The 25,360-nt window shown below is 43.4% G+C and overlaps 2 protein-coding genes across 3 annotated transcripts; one reads left to right on the top strand and one right to left on the bottom strand.

The window, feature by feature from the left end:
• Positions 1-3,128: 3,128 nt before the first annotated feature.
• On the bottom strand, positions 3,129-6,879 carry LOC311515949 (uncharacterized protein). Of its 2 annotated transcripts, XM_084619485.1 has the most exons (3): positions 6,800-6,879; positions 4,385-5,397; positions 3,129-3,772 (listed from the first exon to the last, which is right to left on the bottom strand). In XM_084619485.1, the coding sequence occupies exons 2-3, from the start codon at positions 4,959-4,961 to the stop codon at positions 3,297-3,299; spliced, it is 1,053 nt and encodes a 350-aa protein (XP_084475611.1). In that variant the 5' UTR covers positions 4,962-5,397; positions 6,800-6,879; the 3' UTR covers positions 3,129-3,296. The 2 variants fall into 2 exon arrangements, with proteins under 2 accessions (XP_084475611.1, XP_084475610.1); XM_084619484.1 differs by lacking the exon at positions 6,800-6,879 and having other exon boundaries at positions 4,385-6,457.
• Positions 6,453-9,412, top strand: LOC311516779 (small ribosomal subunit protein eS19-like; the record flags this gene model as incomplete). The annotated part of the gene is given in 3 exon segments (XM_084621117.1): positions 6,453-6,645; positions 6,648-6,992; positions 6,995-9,412. Coding segments are annotated over 3 exon segments (585 nt in total), but the record flags the coding sequence as incomplete, so codon positions are not given.
• Positions 9,413-25,360: the final 15,948 nt, after the last annotated feature.

Genomic DNA, 25,360 nt, shown 5'->3' with positions numbered 1-25,360 from the left:
TCGTCATCATGTCCGAGGTGCTCCTGGCCACATCGGCTGGGAGCGCCTGGACAGACATGGGCGCAGGGACTAAATTTGGAGTGACTTGACCAGGTCATTGTCTTTAGTCCTGCAGTCAGTCCTATTGAACCGTCTTATGGTGAGCAGGCAGGCGATACGGATTGCTAGCAGTCGTACTGTACCATCTTCTGCCGGGCAGGCAAGAGATGAGGATGGGTAGCAGTCGTACTGTACCATCTTCTGCCGAGCAGCCATGAGATGTGGATGGCATGCAGTCTTTCTGCACCGTCTGCTGCCAGCCAAAGATGTAAAAGATAGATGGAGTGGATCAAAACAAGAAATAGACCAGATTTGTTCTGTATTCATTTGCTTCCCCCCCTCCCCCGTCTAGGGGACTCATTCTTCTAGGTCACACTGCAGTCACTCACAGAGAAGGTGCAGCGAGGTAAATCTAGCCATGTATCAATCAGAGGCCAGGCTAACCTCCTTGTTCCAATAAGAACAATAACTTAGGTGCACCATTTCTTATTGGAACCCTCCGTGAAGTCCTGCCTGAAATACTCCTTGATGTAAAGACACCCCTTTGTTGATTTTAGCTCCCTGAAGCCAACCCTGTAAGCCATGTCCTCAGTCGCCCCTCCCTCCGTCAGAGCAATGGCAAACAATCGTGCATCTGAGAGTGCTGTCCAGAGCAGTCACAATGGAGCACTCTGATGGGGCTAAAACATTGTCGCGGGTGGTTCTGGGTACATATCGTCAGGCCCCCGTTCCCTCCCTCCCTCCGTGAAAGCAAGGGCAGACAATCGTTTTGCGCCTTTTTTCCTGAGTTACCTGTGCAGACGCCATACCACAGCAAGCATGGAGCCCGCTCAGGTAACCGTCACCCTATGTCTCCTGGGTGCTGGCAGACGCGGTACGGCTTTGCTACACAGTAGCAGCAACCCATTGCCTTCTGGCAGCAGTCAGTGCAGTATGACTGGTAGCCGTCCTTGTCGTGTCCGAGGTGCTCCTGGCCACGTCAGCTGGGAGCGCCTGGGCAGACATGGGCGCAGGGACTAAATTTGGAGTGACTTGACCAGGCATTCTCTTTAGGTCCTGCAGTCAGTCCTATTGAAACGTCTTATGGTGAGCAGGCAGGCGATACGGATTGCTAGCAGTCGTACTGTACCATCTTCTGCCGGGCAGGCAAGAGATGAGGATTGCTAGCAGTCGTATTGTACCATCTTCTGCCAGGCAGGCAAGAGATGAGGATGGCTAGCAGTCGTACTGTACCATCTTCTGCCGAACAGCCATGAGATGTGGATGGCATGCAGTCCTTCTGCACCGTCTGCTGCCAGCCAAAGATGTAAAAGATAGATGGAGTATATCAAAACAAGAAATAGACCAGATTTGTTTTGTACTCATTTGCCTCCTCCCCTGTCTAGGGGACTCATTCCTCTAGGTCACACTGCAGTCACTCACAGAGAAGGTGCAGCGAGGTAAATCTAGCCATGTATCAATCAGAGGCCAGGCTAACCTCCTTGTTCCAATAAGAACAATAACTTAGGTGCACCATTTCTTATTGGAACTCTCCGTGAAGTCCTGCCTGAAATACTCCTTGATGTAAAGACACCCCCTTTGTTGATTTTAGCTCCCTGAAGCCAACCCTGTAAGTCGTGTCGTCAGTCGCCCCTCCCTCCGTCAGAGCAACGGCAGACAATCATTCCGCGCCTTTTTTCTGTGCGGACGCCATACCAAGGCAAGCATGGAGGCCGCTCAGCTCACTTTGGCAATTAGGAGCACATTAAACACCTCACGCATTATCCAGAAGTATATGCAGCACCAGAACCTGGCAAAGCGATACCGGGCGAGGAGGCGACATCAGCGCGGTCACGTGAGTGATCATGACATGGACACAGATTTCTCTGAAAGCATGGGCCCTGCCAATGCATGCATCATGGTGCTAATGGGGCAGGTTCATGCTGTGGAACGCCGATTCTGGGCTCGGGAAACAAGCACAGACTGGTGGGACCGCATAGTGTTGCGGGTTTGGGACGATTCCCAGTGGCTGCGAAACTTTCGCATGCGTAAGGGCACTTTCATGAAACATTGTGACTTGCTTTCCCCTGCCCTGAGGCGCACGAATACCAAGATGAGAGCAGCCCTCACAGTTGAGAAGTGAGTGGCGATAGCTCTGTGGAAGCTTGCAACGCCAGACAGCTACCGGTCAGTTGGGAATCAATTTGGAGTGGGCAAATCTACTGTTGGGGCTGCTGTGATGCAAGTAGCCCACGCAATCAAAGATCTGCTGATATCAAGGGTAGTGACCCTGGGAAATGTGCAGGTCATAGTGGATGACTTTGCTGCAATGGGATTCCCTAACTGTGGTGGGGCCATAGACGGAACCCATATCCCTATCTTGGCACCGGAGCACCAAGCCGCCGAGTACATAAACCACAAGGGGTACTTTTCGATAGTGCTGCAAGCTCTGGTGGATCACAAGGGACGTTTCACCAACATCAACGTGGGATGGCCGGGAAAGGTACATGACACTCGCATCTTCAGGAACTCTGGTCTGTTTCAAAAGCTGCAGGAAGGGACTTTATTCCCAGACCAGAAAATAACTGTTGGGGATGTTGAAATGCCTATATGTATCCTTGGGGACCCAGCCTACCCCTTAATGCCATGGCTCATGAAGCCGTACACAGGCAGCCTGGACAGTAGTCAGGAGCTGTTCAACTACAGGCTGAGCAAGTGCAGAATGGTGGTAGAATGTGCATTTGGACGTTTAAAGGCGCGCTGGTGCAGTTTACTGACTCACTTAGACCTCAGCGAAACCAATATTCCCACTGTTATTACTGCTTGCTGTGTGCTCCACAATATCTGTGAGAGTAAGGGGGAGACGTTTAGGGTGGGGTGGGAGGTTGAGGCAAATCGCCTGGCTGCTGGTTACGCGCAGCCAGACACCAGGGCGATTAGAAGAGCACAGGAGGGCACGGTACACATCAGAGAAGCTTTGAAAACCAGTTTCATGACTGGCCAGGCTATGGTGTGAAAGTTCTGCTTGTTTCTCCTTGATGAAACCCCCCGCCCCTTGGTTCACTCTACTTCCCTGTAAGCTAACCACCCGCCCCTCCTCCCTTCGATCACCGCTTGCAGAGGCAATAAAGTCATTGTTGCTTCACATTCATGCATTCTTTATTCATTCATCACACAAATAGGGGGATGACTACCAAGGTAGCCCAGGAGGGATGGTGGAGGAGGGAAGGAAAATGCCACACAGCACTTTAAGCACAGCACTTTAAAAGTTTACAACTTTAAAATTTATTGAATGACAGCCTTCTTTTTTTTGGGCAATCCTCTGTGGTGGAGTGGCTGGTTGGCCGGAGGCCCCCCCACTGCGTTCTTGGGCATCTGGGTGTGGAGGCTATGGAACTTGGGGAGGAGGGCGGTTGGTTACAGAGGGGCTGCAGTGGCAGTCTGTGCTCCAGCTGCCTTTGCTGCAGCTCAACCATACACTGGAGCATACTGGTTTGGTCCTCCAGCAGCCTCAGCATTGAATCCTGCCTCCTCTCATCACGCTGCCGCCACATTTGAGCTTCAGCCCTCTCTTCAGCCCGCCACCTCTCCTCCCGGTCATTTTGTGCTTTCCTGCACTCTGACATTATTTGCCTCCACGCATTCGTCTGTGCTCTGTCAGTGTGGGAGGACAGCATGAGCTCGGAGAACATTTCATCGCGAGTGCGTTTTTTTTTCTTTCTAAGCTTCACTAGCCTCTGGGAAGGAGAAGATCCTGTGATCATTGAAACACATGCAGTTGGTGGAGAAAAAAAAAAGGGACAGCGGTATTTAAAAAGACACATTTTATAAAACAGTGGCTACACTCTTTCAGGGTAAACCTTGCTGTTAACATTACATACATAGCACATGTGCTTTCGTTACAAGGTCGCATTTTGCCTCCCCCCACCGCGTGGCTACCCCCTCAACCCTCGCCCCTCCCCGTGGCTAACAGCGGGGAACATTTCTGTTTAGCCATAGGCAAACAGCCCAGCAGGAATGGGCTCCTCTGAGTGTCCCCTGAAGAAAAGCACTCTATTCAACCAGGTGACCATGAATTATATCTCACTCTCCTGAGGATAACACAGAGAGATAAAAAACGGATGTTGTTTGAATGCCAGCAAACATACACTGCAATGCTTTGTTCTACAATGATTCCCGAGTACGTGTTACTGGCCTGGAGTGGTAAAGTGTCCTACCATGAAGGATGCAATAAGGCTGCCCTCCCCAGAAACCTTTTGCAAAGGCTTTGGGAGTACATCCAGGAGAACCGCGAATGCCAGGGCAAAGTAATCCTTTCACATGCTTGCTTTTAAACCATGTATAGTATTTTAAAAGGTACACTCACCAGAGGTCCCTTCTCCGCCTACTGGGTCCAGGAGGCAGCCTTGGGTGGATTCAGGGGGTACTGGCTCCAGGTCCAGGGTGAGAAACAGTTCCTGGCTGTTGGGAAAACCGGTTTCTCCGCTTGCTTGCTGTGAGTTATCTACAACCTCATCATCATCTTCTTCATCCCCAAAACCTGCTTCCGTATTGCCTCCATCTCCATTGAAGGAGTCAAACAACACGGCTGGGGTAGTGGTGGCTGAACCCCCTAAAATGGCATGCAGCTCGTCATAGAAGCGGCATGTTTGGGGCTCTGACCTGGAGCGGCCGTTCGCCTCTCTGGTTTTCTGGTAGGCTTGCCTCAGCTCCTTCAGTTTCACGCGGCACTGCTTCGGGTCCCTGTTATGGCCTCTGTCCTTCATGCCCTGGGAGATTTTCACAAAGGTTTTGGCATTTCGAAAACTGGAACGGAGTTCTGATAGCATGGATTCCTCTCCCCAAACAGCGATCAGATCCCGTACCTCCCGTTCAGTCCATGCTGGAGCTCTTTTGCGATTCTGGGACTCCATCATGGTCACCTCTGCTGATGAGCTCTGCATGGTCACCTGCAGCTTGCCACGCTGGCCAAACAGGAAATGAGATTCAAAAGTTCGTGGTTCTTTTCCTGTCTACCTGGCCAGTGCATCTGAGTTGAGAGTGCTGTCCAGAGCGGTCACAATGGAGCACTCTGGGATAGCTCCCGGAGGCCAATACCGTCGAATTGTGTCCACAGTACCCCAAATTCGAGCCGGCAAGGCTGATTTAAGCGCTAATCCACTTGTCAGGGGTGGAGTACGGAAATCGATTTTAAGAGCCCTTTAAGTCGAAATAAAGGGTTTCATCGTGTGGACGGGTGCAGGTTTACATCAATTTAATGCTGCTAAATTCGACCTAAAGTCCTAGTGTAGACCAGGGCTTGGAGTCATCATGGATAATTCTTTGAAAACTTCTGCTCAATGTGCAGCAGTGGTCAAAAGGCTAACAGTGCATTAGAAACTAATAGGAAAGGGATAGAATATAAGAGAAATTATCATAATCCCGCTATATAAATCCATGGTGCACTTACACTTAAATACTGTATCCAGTTCTCGTTGCCCCATCTCAAAAAGGATATAGTGCTGTGGTCCCCAAACTTTTTACCTTGTCCCCCCCGCCGCCCTCTGTCCAGAGTTGGGCTGTGGTTCCTGGAAGGGGAACGTGGATGGGGTAAGGCTGGGGGCCGAGTCTGGGGCAGGGTGGGGGGAGCAAAGCGAAGATTAGGGCCTGGAGCCAGGAGCAGAGCTTGGTGGTGCTCCCTCCCCACCCTCTGTGGGGGCTGGCCTGGGCCCCAGCTGTGGCTCCTGAATGTTCTTCTGTGCTCCCCGGGGATGGGGTGAGCCCCACAGTTTGGGTACCTCTGATATAGTGGAATTGGAAAATGTTGAAAGAAAGGGAATGAAAATGATTAGACGTATAAAAAAAACTTCCATACAAGGAGAGACTAAAAACATCAGGGCTGGTCATCTTAGAAAAGAGATGACTAAGGGGGAATATGATAGAGGACTATAAAATCATGAATAGTTTGGAAAAACTCAATAGAGAAGTGTTATTTACCCTTTCACACAATACATGAGTGATCACTCAGCAGGTTTAATATAAACAAGAAAAAGCACTTTTTCACATGATGCACAACTAACCTGTGGAACTCATTGTCATGGGATGTTACGATGCCCAACAGCATTACTGGGTTCAAAAAAGAACTAGAAAAGTTCATGGAGGATAGGTTCATCAATGGCTATTAGCCAAGATGATCTAGGATGCAATCCCTTGGTTCAGGGTGACCCTAAACCTCTATTAGAAGCCATGAGTGGAAGACAGAGGTGGATCACTCCATAATTGCCCCGTTCTGTATGCTCCCACTGAAGCTCTGATAGATGCCACTGTCAGAGACAGGATACCAGGCAAGATGGACCATGGTTTGACCCAGTATGGCAGCTGTTATGTTCTTCTGACCAAACAAATTTGCACTGCCACTGAACCTCAAGACCCAGCTGGAGTTTCTGTAACACCAAAAATTTGCTGAAATATGCTTTCAGGACTGGGAGGCAATTCTCAACTCGCATAGAGAGTTTCCATATAAAGGGAGATGCGAACCACAAAAATCACCCACCCATTCCCAGCATCATGAGGAAGTCCTGCCTCTGTGCCTGCCTGAGCGCGGAGCCAGCAGTGAGATACCTGGTGTCATGGTGAAAGACGTTAACCAATAAGAGCCCTGGCTGCCTTCCTCAAGAAGTCAGGAAAGCTGAAGGTGCCTGAGTTGGTGGATACGGTCAAGCTGGGCAAACACAAGGAGTTGGCCCCGTACTATGAGAACTGGTTCTATACCAGAGCAGCTTCCACAACCCAGCATCTGTACCTCAGCGACAGTGCTGGCATCGGCTCCATGACCAAGATCTACGGGAGCCGCCAGCACAATGGCGTCATGCCCAGCCACTTCAGTTGCGGCTCCAAGAGTGTGGCCAGGAGGGTGCTGCAGGCCACGAAGGGGTTGAAAATGGTGGAGAAGGATCAGGATGGAGGCTGCAAACTCACCCCCCAGGGACTGAGAGATCTGACAGAATCGCTAGCCAGGTGGCAGCTGCAAACAAGAAACATTAAAATGAGCATCAGATAATAAAACCCGGTTCCTGTTTAAAAAAACAAAACAGTGCAATGACAGGGAAAGAGAGAGACATTACGACCTTATTTCATTCCCTGAAGTTTTAGATCAGCATCACAAAACCCTCAACTCTCCACTGTAAAGGGAAGTGGCACTGTGTTTATCCATCCACCAGATTGTATCTTTCTCCCACCCCTTCTGCTACCCAGCTTGTGCAGCATGGCTCAGTGCTGGGACAGGCTGGACACCATGGACAGAGACAGTAACAATTTTGTAATCTTCCAAGGGAGAAAGGACTGCTGTGACTAGTTTTTCCTCAGACAACCAAAGTGCTCTCTTCTCCTTCCCAGACCTAAGCTCCTCCATTCAGTGTGGCTCCTGTTTTAAAGGGATGATAAGATCAGAGGTGTGTGGTAGAAGCACTGAAACTGTTTAATCTTCCAAGGGACAAAAGACAGCTGTTACTAACATTAAACAAACAACTAAGGTTTTTTTTTGTTTTTTTTTTTAAAACAACTGTGCCATCCCCAGCCAGGACCTTTTTAAACCAGGACCCTCCCATCCCCTGGTCCGTGTGGTCCTGGAACCATTGTTGCCTGTCTGATGGCTAAGAAATGCACAAACAAAGGGACACAATGGTTTTTCATCAATAATCTGTTTTTAAGCTACAGCTTCTGCCAAATGATTAATAGTGCTTCATCAGAAAGCAATAAAATCAGTGATTTGTAGCTGTGTCATGCTCAGGGACCATTTTGGGGAGGAGCAAAGTAGGGGCTGGAGGGGAAGGAACACTGGAGGAGTTTGGTAAGGGGATGGTGCATGACAATGATGTGGATTCAGCACTGCAGTTCAAACTCAGGGAGACAAAGCAATACATGGCATATTATCCATGGAAGAAAAATCAGTGCACAGTATTTTAAATGCCCTCGGGATCTTAAAATCAGGAATGTAGTACCAAAGCAAGAGTGGAGGATTGGGGTCCTCTTATACTTATCAGCCTGGGGTTTTGGTTCTTACTGCAGCTTAGTGTCCTCCTCAGGATCATTGCAGAGCTTCATCAACCAGTTCCCAAAGGCAGAGATGCAAAACCACATGTTTTGCATCTTCTGCAGTCCTTGCTGCCTCCTTGCCCTGGCCCTCATTGGCATCCTGACAGACAATGAGCCAGCGCTGTTGAGAAGGGGGTCATGACTCATGAGCCATTTCACTGAATGTCTTGACATGACCTGTTCCAGCTCATTGTTGAAGATGCATGTATGATGAGCCCTCCCACAGCAACTGTTAGATTTTCTGCTCTCCGGTACAGTAGCCTCAAGTGCTGGAGTCGGTTCAATCCCCATGAAACTTCCCAGAAGAGGTATATGTTCCTGCTGCTCTGGGAGAAGTCGTGGAGGACAATGTACTACAACCACACATCCATCTGCGCCAGGTCGTGGTCAGCAGGCCAGGTGGTTCCTCTTGGAGCACAATTATGTTCACCTGTACTGATCAAAAGAGTGGAGTTTTTTCCCTTTGTTCCCTTCCACTTTCTGCAGCAGCTGCTTTCCATCTCCAGGGCAATTATATCTTGGATGATGTCTGCTGGGGAACCCCCAAGCTCAACATACAAAACAATGCTTAACACCTCTTGGTTTTCAGCATCCTGACACTCCTCATAAATCAGCATTGCTGCAGACTGAACTGCTTTATTGAGCACTAGTGGCTTATCAAAACAAATGTGAAGGTTTCACCTTAATAGCACCATATTTATCTAATGCTTATTGATAGGCAGGTCAACAGCCAGTGATAGTTCTTTTAATGACTGTATCCTTTTGTTCTCTTTGCAGGACCCACAAGGACTTGAATGACAGGAAGTTCATTTTTCCCCTCACTGAACATCTGACCAGAGTAGCCCATATATTTATCCCCCTTTTAATAGCCATGCTGCCAGCAACCAAAGCCATTGTGGTGGTAACTGTCATTATATATCCAAATAGCCGCTCTGTTACACATTCCCTAAGCTGCCAATGACCCTGCCACTGAGAATCTGCCCCTTTTATCAAAGCTCCCACTTTCTTCCTCCCAGGCTCTCTGCTGCCATAGTACCACACCTCCCAGCTTGGCGAGCAGCATTCTCTGCAGCTGCTTTCTAGGGCTGGTTCACAGAGTAGCCAGAGGTATCTTTAATGTACCATTTGTGGCCCCCTCTCCAGGGACTGAGACCATCACCTCTGCGATGGAACCAGATTTCACTGGCTGGAAACCTGCAGTGGCCTAATCTGATTTGTGCTCAGGACTTCCAGACGGCTGTGCAACCAGAACTACGGCTACATAAGTCTAATTTAATGTAAATAATGTTTAATGTCAAAAGTATTTTCCTCTGAGTGGATATGCATGCTTGATAAAAAAACACAACAGGTTATTTTAAATTCAGCTAAGTATTGTTTATTCTAGTTTTAAGTGACATGTGAGGAACAAGAAGTTGGGATTTTTGGTTTTAGGACATCTTTAGTAAGTCTACTCTTGTTGAAAACATTTTGGGAATAAATTTTGGGCCTGAATTAGAGCAGTGTTGTCGCAGCTAGTTGCACTTTTATTAAAGTAGCATGCAACAAACCTCTCCCTCTTCATTTAAATTGGTCCAAGTTATGGACTAATTCCCTTACTCCCACTGAGTAGCACTATACTCCATAAATAGTCTAATTGAATTTAGTGGGCCACTTTGTGAAGCCAGGTGCTGTTCAGTGTGCCTCAGGGTGTAACAATTAGCCCTAAATGGGGAATTTTTTAATTTTAATTTTTAATTTTTTTAAATTTTTTAATTTTAATGGATATTTCTCTTTTATGTAAAAGAAGAAAAATCCTCAAAAAGTTACATGGAAATATTTCCCATTTTTTGTCAAAATATCTTATATTTTCTAATCAGCTCAAGGAACAAAAGAATAGCAGTATGTGGGCTTTAATTTGCAGTAGAACTAAGGACAAATTTTGCCATCACTGTCATGAGTGTCCAGATTCTGTGATATTCATAGAATCATAGGGTTAAAAGGGACCACAACAGTCATCCAGTCTAATCCCCTACCAAGATGCAGGATTTGTTGTGTCTAAACCATCTGAGACAGATGGCTATTCGGCCTCCTTTTGAAAACCTCCAGTGAAGAAGCTTTCATAACCTCCTAAAGCAGTCTGTTCCATTATCCTACTGTTCTTACAGTTAGGAAGTTTTTCCTGAGATTTAATCTAAATGGGCTATGCTGCAGTTTGAACCCATTGCCTCTTGTCATGCCCTCTGTGACAAAAGAGAACAACTTTTCTCCATCTTTTTTATGGCAGCCTTTCAAATTTCAAAAGACTGCTATCATTTCCTTCTTAATCTCCTCTTTTCCAAATTAAAGGTACCCGGTTCTTTCAGCCTTTGCTCACATGGCTTGCATTCCATCCCTTTGATCATCTTTGTCACTTGCCTCTGGATCCTTTCCAGTTTCTCTACATCCTTTCTATACATTGGTGACCAAAACTGGACACAGTATTCCAGCTGCAGCCTTACTAGCACCGAGTAGAGTGGTACTATCACCACCCGTGACTTGCATGCTACGCTTCTTGTTAATGCAACCTAAAATTGCATTTGCTTTTTTTGCAACAGTATCACATTGCTGACTCATCTTGGAGTTGTTATCCACCAGAACTCGCAGATCCTTCTTAGCAGTGCTGCTGCCAAGACAGTTTTCCCTCATTCTGTATTTGTGCATTTGGTTTTTCTTTCCTAAGTATAGCACTTTACATTTGTCTTTGTTGAATTTCATTTGGTTGTCTATAGCCCAGTTCTCCAATTTATCTAGATCCCTCTGAATTTTAGCTCTATCCTCCAAAGTATTGGCAACCGCCCTAGCTTTGTGTCATCTGCAAACTCTATACCGACATCCAGGTCATTAATGAAGATGTTAAACACCGGACCCAGAACAGATCCCTGTGGAACTCCACTTGAGACCTCCCTCCAACCCAATATAATTCCATTAATAGTTACTCTTTCTTTGCAGTTGTTTAACCAATTATGTATCCACTTAATGGTAGTTCTGTTGAGCCTGCATTTCCCCCACTTACTTATCAGAATATCATAGGGCACTGTGTCAAAAGCCTTGCTGAAGTCCAGATATATTATGTCCACCGCATGCCCCTTATCCACCAAATCAGTTACCCTGTGAAAGAAGGAAATCAAGCTGGTCTGGCATGATTTGTTCTTGGTAAATCCATGCTGGCTGCTAGTGAATACCCCTTCATTCTCCAGGTATTTGCAAATTGAATATTTTATACATTGCTTTAGTAGCTTCCCAGGTATTGAAGTCAGGTTGACTGGTCTGTAGTTCCACGGTGTCATAAATCTAGAGAGAAGGGTAGCATAAAATCCCTCCTTGACAGCTGTACTGAATTGCCTTACTTGTTAGGGGTAAAGTAGTTCAAATAACCTAGTTGGCACCTGACCAGAAGGACTAATGAGAAAAGAAGATACTTTCAAATCTGGGGGCGGGGGGGAGGTTTTGTTTGTGCTCTCTTTGTTGTTCCCTCTCCAGATGGAGGGAGAGACCAAGCAGGTACAACATCTCCCGAAAATATACCTGGAATAATAGATCTAAAACCACAGAAATTGTAAGTAGGGCAAGGAAATCCATTAGGTTATCTTTAGTTTTGGCTTGTGAATTTTTCTATGCTATATAGTTTTATTCCTGTTTTCGTACTGTAAAGCTGAGCCCAGGGGGGAATCCTCTGTGTTTTAAATCTTTTTATTACCCTGTAAAGTTACCTTCCATCCTGATTTTGCAGGTGTGATTCTTACTTTTTCTTTATAAATAAAGTTCTTCTTTTAAGAACCTGATTAATTTCAGTGTCCTGAAGACAAAGGGTCTGGTCTGTGCTTACATTGCTAAGGCAATTGGTTGGTATATTATTCTCAAGCCTCTCCAGGAAAGGGGGTGAAGGGACTTAGGGGAGATATTTTGGGGTGATAGGGATTCCAAGTGACCCTGAATTTTTTGTGTAAATCACTTGGTGGTGGCAATACTGTCCAAGGGCAAGGAAAGGAATTTGTGCCTTGGGGAAGTTTTAACCTAAACTGGTACATTGTAAGCTTAGGGGGTCTTTCATGCAACTGTACCCCACAGTTCAGAGTTGGGGGGGAACCTTGACCCACGGCTTCTCCTTTTTAAGATGGGCACTATTTAGTCCTGCTCCAGTCCTCCAGGACCTCTCCAGTCATCCATTGAGTTTGTAAATATTATTGCCAGTGGCTCTGAGATTTTTTCAGATAATTCTTCCAGTACCCTCGGACAAAGAGCATCCAAGCTTGCTGATCTGAATTCATTCAAATTGGTCAGAAGATCTCTGCCCTTTACTGTCTATGGTAACTTTGTATTAACGTGTATAATTATTACATGTTAATGACTTTTTAACATATTAGGATTTTGTGTGCATGTGTCCTGTATTAAGCAAGTTGTGAGTAAATGGGTGTGGTAGGTTTCACTTGCCTCTTGAATACACCCTTGCTATCCAGTTGTAGTATCATTCTCTTTGGCTACCAACACCTCCTGCAGGCTGTCAGCTGGCCTCTGTGGGTATTTTGTGACTCAGCCTTCTGCTAGGTCACACAATCCAAAACCCTTTCTGGAGTATAACAAAACCAAACCAGAAATTGTTCCTTGCCCTTCAGGGTCAATTATAAACAAAATAATCTCTTACCCTTTCTGGGTTAAATTTTCTCTCTGGGATAGAAACAGCAGGGGTTCCCCTTCTTAGTATCTACCACTAAAGGTTGCCAGTGATAGGTGCTGGCTCAGCCTAGTTCCTCTGGCTCCAGCATAAGGAGTTCACTCCTCTGGCTCCAGCTAAGAACTGACTCATTGGCAGCATGCAGCTCCTTTTATTTCAGTATGCTGGGGCTTGATTGGCTGTTGCTGGTCCCCAGCCCTTCTGGCTGCTGGACAACCATATCTTGCAAGTTTTCAAAATGGCTGCTCTTTTCTTCTCAGATAACTGTTTCCCCGGCTGGGGTGCAGCAGAACAGTGGGGTCTCAAGCAAGGGGCCATGAAGACCTGATATACCCCATTATAATGGGTGAGTGAGAATGCAGGTGAATGTGAAGAGTTGGACACATAATGCATGGGTTGTTGGGGGGCACTTTAGTCCCGCAAAAATGTAGAGATTGCATTAAGAAAGAAAAAATACACTGACCTTGGAATAGAAGCTCATTTATCTCATCTTATGGAATGTGGACAAATTTAATCATTGCTAATGGGATATTGAACAGCTATTATTTTTAACTCTATTCCTCCCCACCCCCAAAAAAGTTGTCTATGCCCCTACACTGGACCAGATTTTCAAAAGCAAGTGAGAAAAAGTACACATGCAGAAACTCCAATGCATTGATACAACCTTATTTGCATGCATACATCCTTATATACCCATGCAGATCAGGGGTTGTGCATGTGCACTTTTGGAAATCTGTTCCTTTGTTTAAAATCTTATGACATCTACAAGCCTATAAAGCAGGAGTGGCCAAACTGTGGCTCGTGAGCCACATGTGGCTCTTTTACAGTTAAAATGTGGCTCCTGGAGTCCCCCATACACTCCCCCAGCCCCCCCGATTCTCCACCTACAAAACTGGGCAGGGCGCACTTGGGGCTTCTGCCATGCGGTGGATGGGACTAGGGGCTTCAGTAATGCAAGGGGGGGTGGTAGAGTCTAAGGACTTTATCCCTGGGGGTGGGCATCGGGGCAGAAGCCTCACACCCTGGTAGGTTGTGCAGGTCTTGTGGCTCTCTAACTTCTGTGGCTCTCTAACTTCTTATTGTATGCGGCTCGGAGGGTCAGTAAATTTGGCCACTCCTGCTATAAAGGATGGAAGAGGAGGCCAACAAATAGGGCAAATTCAAAGATGTAAACTGTGGTGTAAGTTGTACATTGGTAAATCACTGTGGGTGTAAATTAGTGTAATCAGCATGACAAGGGTGGAAAGGTGGGATGATAGCAGGAAAAATAATTGCCAAGAGACTGTAATAAATCATAAGATAAAACACTGAGCCTAAACACCACTGACTTACTGATGTGTAGGTTTACACTTCCTTTGAATTTGACACAATGTAAAAAGCAAGGACAAAAAGGGTCAGACTATGAGGCTTGTAATAGAGGGTAAAGCAGTGACAAATATAAGACTGCAGAAGTTTTGGTGAAAGAAAATATATAGTGGCAAGGTACTCCACAAAATTGTCATATAATGTGTGGAATGAAAAATTAGAAACCTGGGCACAAAAAAAGGGCTGTGTAAGAGGGGGAAACGGTACTTGGGTACCCAAAAGAACCCCCAAACCATCTTCTAAATACATTTTTGAAGTGTGATTCTGCAAAGGCAGTTTGATTTCTCCAAAAGGTCTGAGTTTTTTCCATTATTTAGCCATGGTTTTTACGACTTGGGACACCAATGTTCCAAAACTACTTTCCAATCCCTAACCCTCTAGTTTATTGCCATGTACACAGAGAAAGTATTCTCAGAACAGGGCCCCTACTCCTAAAGTTTCAAACCAGTGATGAGTTAGCTGACTCCCCTTAAAGTGAAAGGGAGTTATTTGGTTGCAAAGCCAAACGTCACTTTTAAAAAAAGAGAGGGGTTAAAATCTAGACGTTACCCATAATCCGATGTTACATATCAGACACTGATGAAATTCAGGCATCAGCTTCCCCATTCTGCAGCTTAGGTCTCATCAAGGGAATTGATTCATCACACTGCAATCAGTCCTTTTGGTACTTATCTGAATACAAATTAAGATACTGAAAGAGATTTACATGTTTGTGTTGTAGAAGACAGTGCTCAGGAAAAACTGATTTATCATGTGCAGTGGATTTAGTACAATACAGACTTCCCTTAAAGTTGAATTGAGAAGTAGTTTATAAAAATTGAGCTCATGCTCTTCTTTACTTCTTTATACTGCATACAAAGGATGAAGACTAAAAAGGGGATTGATTGTTTGGTTTGTTGTAATTTTTTTATGTTTCCCTCCCCTGCTTGTTTTTTACCTTCGCATTATCAGGAATATCAAGTTTGGGGGTCTTCCCTACTTTTACTGAAGAACCTGTGATAGGTCTTGGAGATGTTATTATCAGCTCTAACGTCTTCACTGAAGGGGTGAAAGTGTTGACCTTTCCTTTCTCTGTAATATTAATTAGTTATTGTAATTAGTTAAAAAAAACAAGAAACAAAAATTTTTAAATAGTCCAATGCTTTTAGTTAGACCAAAGCCTCAGTTATACATCAAGAGCAAAAAAGGGCAAATGCTCAATTGTTTTTTTCCGGTACACGTCACTTTTAAATGACAGAACTTTGGGTCCTGTGCTCCTTTCCATTCTGTGATGTGGAGGGGAAAAGAGGAGGGCTAATTACGCCTTCAAATATACACAAACGTATATATGATATAACAATAGCTCGGCAGTGGGTGTATTGTGACTGCTCCTTATTATACCAAATATGATCATTTTAGTGTTACCTTGCCCTCCCTCCCATTTGTTTAACTCTATTGTGTCTTGTTACATGATTAAACTGTAAGATTTTTGGAAAAGAGATGTTATTTTGTGCATAGCAAAAGGGGCCTTGATCCCTCGCTGCAGTCACTACCACAATACAAATAAATAAATACATTAACATATAACATAGTGATTAAATTGAGGAAAGGTGAAGTGCATTAGTGTCTATGTCAAATCTTCAGCCTTCACAATGCTGCTAGTTGGCTAAAAAGGAGAACATTTTGAGCATACCATCACTTTTCTACTCCTATTTAAGCACTGTTTATTTACTGAGAGACACCAAGTCACAGTATCTTTACTTATCCCCTAATTTCAGTTTGTCACAGATTAAGTTTTTGCCACCATGACTCAAGATGCAAAACTGTTTGGGCAGTTCCAAAACCTCATAATATTCTTTCAATAATTCCTACAAGGATTTCCAAACAGTATTGATTTTAGTCAGCTTAATTTAACTACGCTTCCTGATACACGGTTCAGTTCTGGGTAGAATTAAAAGTGAAATTTACCGTTTACACATTTAAAGGAAAACACTTGATGAATTAAAGAATGTAATTGTGATTTAAGCGTTACAGTAGCTAGGATCTTAGGACCTTATTTAAAGCCCACTGAAATCAATGGGAATTTTTCCATTGAGTTCTTTTGGACTTTGGATTAAGCTCTTAATAATGCAATATGCACTTAATGGGCTAAGGTAAGAAGGCAAAACAGCTTAATTTGTCTGAGCTTTCTTTAATAAATAAATAAAGTAATAAATAATAATAATAATAAAAGAAATCTAAAGGCTTATAACCTAGAGGTCCTAGGGCCCGAAAGAAGTTTTGAATTTTTAGATACAGTTAAATGTAATCTGAACAGTATCTTGGTATCTGTTTTTCCAAACAGTACCATAGTTTACAACACTAGTAACAACAACAACAAATAAAGACAATAATAAATAATAATAATAATAATAATTTGGCTTACATAGCACCTATATTAATTTTCAGAACATCCTTATGAAGGAAGTAATTAGAAATGGGCCCAATACTCTGAGGAAATACACATTCAAATCTGAGTTTAACAGCTGAAGCCCATCTGTATTGTGGATCACTTTACCTACTACTCAAATGCAGCAGCTGCTAGAGTGGAACACAGCAGCTGTTTTAACAGCACACAGCAACATTAAACAAAATGTTGGGATGAGAAAAAAATACAAATCATATTCAGCTGAAGATACAGAGGGAATTTAGTCCCCAGATCAGCAAGATACTTAAACACTTGGCTAGCTTTAGGCTCATGTGGAATCTCATTGACTTCAATAACATTACTCATGTGCTTAAGCTAGAGTGCTTCAGTCCCTTTCTAAAAATGGGGCCTTAGGTATACAGAATATAAAACATCATAGTCAGTGAAACCGCAATAGGTTCATTTCAAAAGCAATGGTTGAAATGTTCTGCCCAACACAGAAGTACACAGAAGCAGAAATTATTTTGCCTAGCTGTGACTGAAATGATGTGGTTTTATGATTATCAATACTGTCTCTTGATGAGGTTCATGTTCTAGTAAGCAAACATGCAGAAATTATTGCTGGTCAGCAGAGAGTCATTGGTAGAAAGATGCTGAATTTAAGTCAGACTGAATTTTCCAGACTGGTGAATGTGGAGAAAATAGGTTATTGTTATTGTTGCATCACTTTTATACACCCAAAGAAAATAGAGGCGGGAGGGAAGGCTTTATAAAAACAACATGTTTTGATCAGACACGGTAGGAAAAGAGTCTTCCCCTGTTCACATCCTGTTTGTTACTTTTCTATCGAGGTGTCAGGTTTAAATTTGGAACACATAAGATGCAGTGAGTATCTCTAATCAAATGAATAAATAAATGAACAAGGAAAACCAAACCATAGATTGTCCTTTTGACAAGAATGAAGGAAACGGCAATATTTTTTTCAAATATTAAATCTACTGAGATGTGCATAGGGTGAATTATATGATGCCACAACCACTAACCTACTGTAAGATCAGATGTGGAGAACAGTGGAGATTTGCTAGATAAAAGGCTCCCTGAAGTTCTACACACTAGGAAAAGATATGGTGTAAATTTGTATTCATTCATCCATCCAAAAATTCACTTGATGTAACAGAAGTCACAAGGTAATGGAAGGAAAGAGACTTTTGAGGACTATATCAGAGAAATATCCAATTAGTGAAATCACCAAGTCACTGGACTTACTTGTGATAGCTTCCTCAAAATTCTCTTGCAATCAACCAGTGAGTTGCTTCTGTTTTATCATGTTTATTTTCTTTTACTGATAGCTGATACTTTCACCCCCATTTATCTCTTCCAGGGACAGTAAACCACTCTTTAGAACCATATCCAATGGCCAAGATCACACTAAATTAGGCTTTTTCTCTCTTAAACATAGAAAGGTGGTGTTGTCTCGTTGCTATTGCAGCAGCCTATAAATCAGAACACCTAGATTTGATTTCTGCCTCTGTGTGACTGAGATGCTGTGTGACCTAGGACAAGTCACTCACTATAAACTCTTTGTTCCTTAGTTTACCCATCTGTAAAATGAGGAAAACACTGTTTACTTCCTTTGTAAAGCACTTTGAGATCTACAGATGAAAAGATTAATAATAATTATTATTAATATTATTAAAATCAAGGGACAGCAACTATTTCAGACAATGGGGGCGCTACGTTAATTATAGATCTAAATAAACAGCAAATAATCCTCAGAAAACTGTTTAGCAATAAAACAGGATTTAAAGCACTAAAAAGGGATTTACTGGTTTTAAAAATAGTCTGTGTTTGTTTTGTTGCTGATGAACTCTGTTTTTGTTTTTTTTTTTCCATTCAAGGAGGAGTCATTATATCCTGTGTTAGTCATTCAAGACGGTACCCTGCACCAACCTCTATGATTACAGAGATTCCTGACCCAGAGAAATTAGAGCAGTTCCACTGCAGAATGGGTGGGGTAAGAGACCATGATGTGTACCTCAGACCTATGCTCCATTGGGGAGTGGCTTGGCAAGGCAAATAGTATGGATGGTGCCACTGGATTCTCATTTAGGTGGCTCCATCAGCCATTCTCCCACACTGAGGGGTGTGGATCAGCCAGACATATAGGAATAAATATTTGTAGGAAAGAGCCTACAAATATTTATCAGAAACTGGCCTCTTTCAAGGTTGTGTTATCACCTGGGAAAGAACAAAATAAGGGAATGGCTAGGTGTTCTACTACATGAGAGCATGTTGTAAGATGGGAGAAGATTGGGGACTGCATACGGGGCTGGAAGTAAGGAAATTCTAAAAGTTTGGAGCTCCAAAAATGGTTCAGATACATTTCCAAAATGAACCTCCAAACAAAGTGAGGTTCACCCATCATTTCTCTAATTACTTGTAAAACAAGGAATAGTCCTAACCAGGATGTGAAGAACAATTTATTTTGTAAGCGGAGGAAATCAAATTATTGTTGGTGGTTAGGTTTGTTTCCTTTGAGGGGGGGAGGGAGTATGGTTAGTAGTGGCCTGACCTCCTCTCATTTGCATTAATGAACTACCACAATTTAAAAATTTTAATTTTACCCCTTTTACCTGGATGCCCTATGCTGACTTCTAGTACTGAGGTAAATACGTGTAACCCCCTTGGGGTTCAGAGAACATGGCCCTTTAAATCTTTTTTATTTGGCGGGGGGGGGGGGGGGAAGAGTGCTGATTGTTCCAGAAGGAGGAAGTGCTGTTGGGGGGAAGGGGAACAGACATGCCAAACCTGCGGAAAAAATGCAGAAATTGGGTTTGTTTTAGACTTAACTGGCTTGTGAGTTGCTTGTTGGCTAGTTTTTGGCTTGTAGCTTGTTTAACTTGTAGGAGCTTGTTGCTTCTTTTTTTCTGATCGGCTCCCGCAAGCAGGGACAAGGCGGGGCAAGCAGTGGAAGGCGGGGAGAGAGTCAGGGGTGCACAGCAGGCCCACCACAGTCCCAGACTGCACACCGGGGAGATCTAGTCACATAGAGGGTTGGGGTTCTTAGGGATTGGCTTGTTTTGGCCTTGTTTTGAAATGGGATTAGCTTGATTTTTGGTTTATTGTGAAAGTCGGGGTGCTTATTTACCACGTGAAAGTTGGCAACGGTGAGGGGGACAAGAGAAAGAGGGGAGAGCAAGAGGGTGTCTGTTGGGAGCTCCAGACAGAAGGGCTGTAGCAAGCAGGTCCTCACATAGTGAAGCAGCCAAGAACGTGCCTGAAGCCTGGGAGGGACAGAGCGGCCGATCGTGGACACCCCACGACAGGAGTCAGAAGGAGCACTGTGCCAGGGAGGAATCACCCGAGAAGGACAGACCTAGTATCGCTGCTGCCCAGAGCTGCATGGGACTGTGAGTACTAGGCCTTGTGACTTTGCATTGGGAATAAGGAGGGAGGCTGTTAGCTAATTAAGTGGGGATATTGTTACTCTGTGTCGCTTTGCAGAGAGCCGCAGAAGAGGCCACCAAAGGGGTTTGTTGGGGAAAGTTTACTGGCACCAAAGACGATCAGGAGCACCCAAATCTCATCTCTGGACTGGAACTTTGCCCAGGATTCTTGATCTCTGTGTGCAGACACATTGCTCAATGCCTGCCCTTTCAGACGGTGGTACCACTGGGCCTGTGGAGCCTTGTTTTGAATGCAACCTTGTTTTACTGCTCCCCCTATATTTACCCCTGTTGTTTTCCCTCTCATCCCTCTGTGAATAAATATTTCCCTTTCCTATATTCATTGTGCTCTTCCGGAGTGCGTGTGTACACTCTGGGGGGGTTGGAACAGGTGCCCCTGAAATGGAAGAGATTTTTCCCTGCTGCATTCCTTCGCGTGCCTTCTCTTGGCCAGAGCTGCCTGCAGAGCAGATTCCATCTTGGCCACAAGGGCGCTAAAGTTACATTTGAAAATACTGAAATGAAGAGGGAAATGTCAAGGAATCAAAAGCCAGTGACAGACTGTTCCCTAGGTGTAGGCTGGGGGGAGTGAGGGGGTCAGGAGGGAGATGGGGATTAAGCCCCCATGAGTTCCATATTGTCTCTGTGACATTGTCTGTGCTGGTGGACCACAGACTATGGTTTAAGAACTATTACACTAGATGTTTCACTTAAATTGGTTACGCTCCAATACACAATATTCAGGTAAGCTTCTAAAAACATATTCAAAATGGACCCCCTACATAACTCTGTGGGGCCACTCCACTCCATGCTTGTTTGTCCCCCACTCAAGATGTTCTAATTCACAATATCCTAACTTATTCTCTCCTTTACCCCATATGAGGTACCTGGTAGCTCTGCATTCCTTACTTCTTCTTAAGCCTCTGACTCCCTTGTAAACCTCAATGTCCCAGGTGATGCAAACCTTCTATTTCCCCTGGGTATTTTTTTTTTACTGATCTCCCGCCTCCCATTTATCATATCTGCTGGTGGTTGACACAAATGATTGTTATTTGGGGCTACCTCCCGCAAATGAGCAGGAGGCTGCTTCCTCATGTGCTGCCCACAAGGTTGGCTATTACAGGGGCTGCGTTTAGAACTCGGGGCAGCAGGCATTCACAGAGGTCAGTGGCCTAAGCACATACAGCAGCTTCTTGCAGTGAGGATGGATATCTGGCAGCTCCCTGCAGGTCATCTACTCTCCCATCTGGTGACCTGTTTCTCCTAACTACAGGTTAATCAGATGACGGAGACACAGCTCTTCAAGCCTGACTTCTTCTTCCACCACGAACAACAATTTCTCCTGTAAAGACCCTGAACCTGTGGCCCTCCAAGAACCAGAGGCAGTTGGATTAGGATTTATGCTCATATGGGTGGGTAAATGTTTAGTGACATGGACAGCTAAGAGACTAGCTACTAACTCTTTTTTCTTCTTTTGAAAAGGGCATCTCCAGTCTGTGAAATCTCAGAGGGAAAGTGCAATAGCCCCATGAGCAATTTTAAAGCGGCTTCACAGCGGTTTTTCCTCCCTTAAAAGAGAGAAGCCATTATTATTCTTTGATTCCACTAAACGTCAATTCTCATTTTGCTCACCCACACGTCACCTATGAGTGGATATACTTCACACAAGTAGGCTTAGTCAAGAATCACAGCCTTTAACTGGAAATCAAATATTTTATGAAACAAGATCAAAGGTGTCAAACATAGTTTACATTTTGAAGAGATGCCATTTGAAAATATTCCTTTGAACTCATTTGACCAGAGTTATTTGGGGTTTTTTAAAAATCACACCTGTGTACAGACATATACTCTCTCTTCCTTTATCTGGTAAGAACAAGGTGTGGAGACTTGTGCAATAGATAATTAATCTCTATTGCTATCTATAGTTTCATAGTTAACACTGTCTTGGTAGAAGTGTGAAAACACATTCACACCTTAGAAAATGGGTGATTAACTAATCAAATGACAATATGAATCTCAGACAGAAACACAGAAATGACTGCAAGCTAGAGCTATTTATGACTATATTTTTCTTTGTAACGTTTAGGAAAAAACCCTAAAACCTGCACTTTTCAGTCATCTCAAGCAGTTTCTCAAACTTTTTGAACAGCATTGTTCCTCAAACATATGGGGAAAATTAGCAGGTTTTTCCCACTGTAATCCACACAGTGCTGAAAATCAGGGCAGCAGCCAGCTGTCTGTCTATACTAGTGATCCTAACATTGTTCCACCAGAGGAGCTAAACTGGTGTTATCAAACATTTTCTATCATAGATTGAGTTCCATGAGACAGATGACCTCAGCACCATCAGACCACCAGCAGGAGGATGCTATTAAGCAGCAGTCATTGCCCCATAGAGACTCTGTTAAAACAGTTGTGGCTATTAAGTATCATTGATCTTAAATTGGTTCCCTGGGAGATTTCCCAGTTAAGCGGCTTTCCTGGAAAAGTATGTCCCAGTTAAGTGGAGCATACTGTAAAACCTTTATATACGAGTTCTATGCAACTAGAACCCTACAGCTTTTAACACGGCTCCACATGGGTGCAGAGCTCGTTGGCAGATTCACGCTCAAATAATTATTTACTACATTTAAAATATATACTTCAAATATGATTTTCAAAACAATTTCTTACCTACTAATGTTCCAGTAGCTCCATACAAATGAATAGTGATGATCTCTCTTAGCAAAAGTTGCCAATTTTACTGATAATTTCCAGCAGGAAGTTTGGTCTGATGAGATAGTTTGAAAACACAGGAAATGCAGGTCACCATTTGGACGCATGCTAAAAGCAAGAAAATTACAAAAAGCAAGAAAATTACAAAACTGTTTAAAGATAAGTTCTGCAAGTATTAAGAAACAATTTTTGGTTAACAGTTGTTAAGCTACGTAATCAGACTGTCAAGATAGCAGTTTGCTATTTGATAATTATTTCTTTTTATACATAATTATTTCTTTTACATACACTTACATTTCTGAAAGTGACAGTGTGTGAATTTTTGATTTTGTGAAAACAAGGGATCATAATGCTTTGCAACTTTACATCTGACTGCAACCAAGCACCTGGTATAATTGAAACCCTATGATCACACTATTATAAACATTATGCTGATGGTGGGGAAAAGTTACAGTTGCTATGGAAAGCAAAAAAATCTCTCCCATTAATGTAGATTTTTTTGTATTTATAGTATTTAAGGAGACATTATCAACTTGATTTTTTTAAACTAAGTTTTTTAAAATTCCATTTTCTAATAGATCATCCTTTAAATATGATGCATTGAGATTTTTAATCCTTACAATAAAAACTGTAAATGTTTTTCAGTCCCACTGTTATGTTTTGTAAAGCTCATGAACAGAGAGAGAAACTGATTCACTTTATAGGAGAAATAGTAAAAAGTAATACACATGGGGTGCTATCAAACAAAGTACAAAACCTGTAGAAAAATATTTTTTCCTGTTAAATTCTTTATGGTAATTTTAGGTGTTACTTGTAACTCTAGTATGTACAACAGCATAAGTTTTCAAAATGATGAGTGAATTTGGGTGCTCAACCAAAGGCTTCCAAAAGGGGCTTGAGTATACACATTCTGAAAATCAATCTCTGCTAAGGTGTCTCAAGTTGGGCACATAAGAACGATGGAATCCAAAATAACCAGACACTGAAAATGTTAGGCCAACATTTTCAGACCAAAATCTGATTTTTCAAATTAACAATGTCCCTTTAACCTATAATAGTGGAAATTCCAGTAGAATCCCTTAGACCCTTCAACTGGACTCTTTTGATTTCTTTTAGTCCAGAGATTCTCAAACTTCATTGTACCACGACCCACTTCTGACAACAAAAATTACTACACGACCCCAGGAAGGGGGACTGAAGCCTAAGCCCGCCAGAGCCCCACTGCCCCGGGCAAGTGGGGAGGGACGTGGACAAAGTCCAAGCCAGGGCTGAAGCCAAAGCCTGAGCCCCCCACTCCCCAGAGCGGAAGTCTTTGGGTTTTGGCCCCGAGGGGTGTGGCTCGGGTTTTGGACCCAGGCGGCAGGGCTTGGGCTTTGGCCCTGGGCCCCAGCAAGTCTAAACATGAGCCCTGGTGACCTCATTAAAACGGGGTCCCGACCCACTTTGGGGTCCTGTCCTACAGTTTGAGAACCATAGTTTTAGTCTCTGCTGGTCTCTCCAAGGTCTCTTAGTCTTCCCACTGAAATGAGCAATCAGTGGACCAATAGATGCATTACTTATCCAAAATGTAAGTGCCAGCTGGAGACAATAGGAACCACTTGGAAATTTTCAGCTAGCGTTACCAATAGTGTACAGGTGACAATTATCACAATTAACAAGAGAGTTCCAATGTGAGCCACCTTGCTATATGATTCAAAAAGACCTATTGGGTATTGGTAGGGAATTTAGATGTGATAATTCTGAAATGGAGTATTACAATATTATCTGATAACTTTCATATACCTGAGGTGATTATTTAAATTCAGAATGCAATTTTTAAAACATAGCCCATTGTCATTTCCAAAAATATTTAGTTGAATGTATCAGCAAGTAGTCTTTAAGCTTTGCTTATATTGTGGTTTATTAGAGAAAGACCTTCACTAAAGCAATCATGTTTCCATCAATCACACACATTTCTTGTAATTAATTTGTCCACCAGGAAATATTGTGAATGCTGAAAAAATAATCACAGTTCAGTTAACTTTCATGTTTTACTGAAGTGTCTCAATGGATTCAATTAAAAGCTTCCCCCAATCCTGATTATGTGAATCATCATCAGTGCTCATATGGGTTTCTCTGCAAGTCAGATTTTATCAAACCTGGGTAGTGCTGAAACTTTTTACCATCTTCTTTATCTGGTTCATCAGAAGTTGGCAACCATTATTTGACCTACTTAGCTCAGAGGATAATACACTTGTCATGCTCTAGTTTTTGTATTGCTATTTGAGCCAAAACTGGTAAGTGACATGTTGCTAAAGTCTTGGCTAAACTATAACTTAATCAGTACATAGCCTGTTAGTGACATGTCATTATCCCTAAGCATGGTTTGTGACCACACACAGTATAGTTAATACTCAATTAATTATAGCACCTAATAGTGTTTCATCCTTGCTAGTGACACTGGCTGGCATGTGGTTGATTCTGGCTGTCAGTTAAGCACACTCACTTTTTGCAGGTAGATGTGACCATTGAATCATGCCTGTGTACATAATGCGTTTCCTCTCTGTTTAGGCAGCTAAAATGCTTGCCTAGGCCCTCATCCTCTTGTGTCATGATTATAGCAACCTCCTCCTCTCTGACCTTGAGAAATGCCATATTGTCCTACCTATATGCAATTCTCATATTTCT

This window comes from Lepidochelys olivacea (genome assembly GCF_965140295.1).
Source record: "Lepidochelys olivacea isolate rLepOli2 genome assembly, chromosome: 2".
NCBI classification, from domain to species: Eukaryota; Metazoa; Chordata; order Testudines; family Cheloniidae; genus Lepidochelys; species Lepidochelys olivacea.
This window is presented reverse-complemented; position numbering and strand designations above follow the sequence as displayed.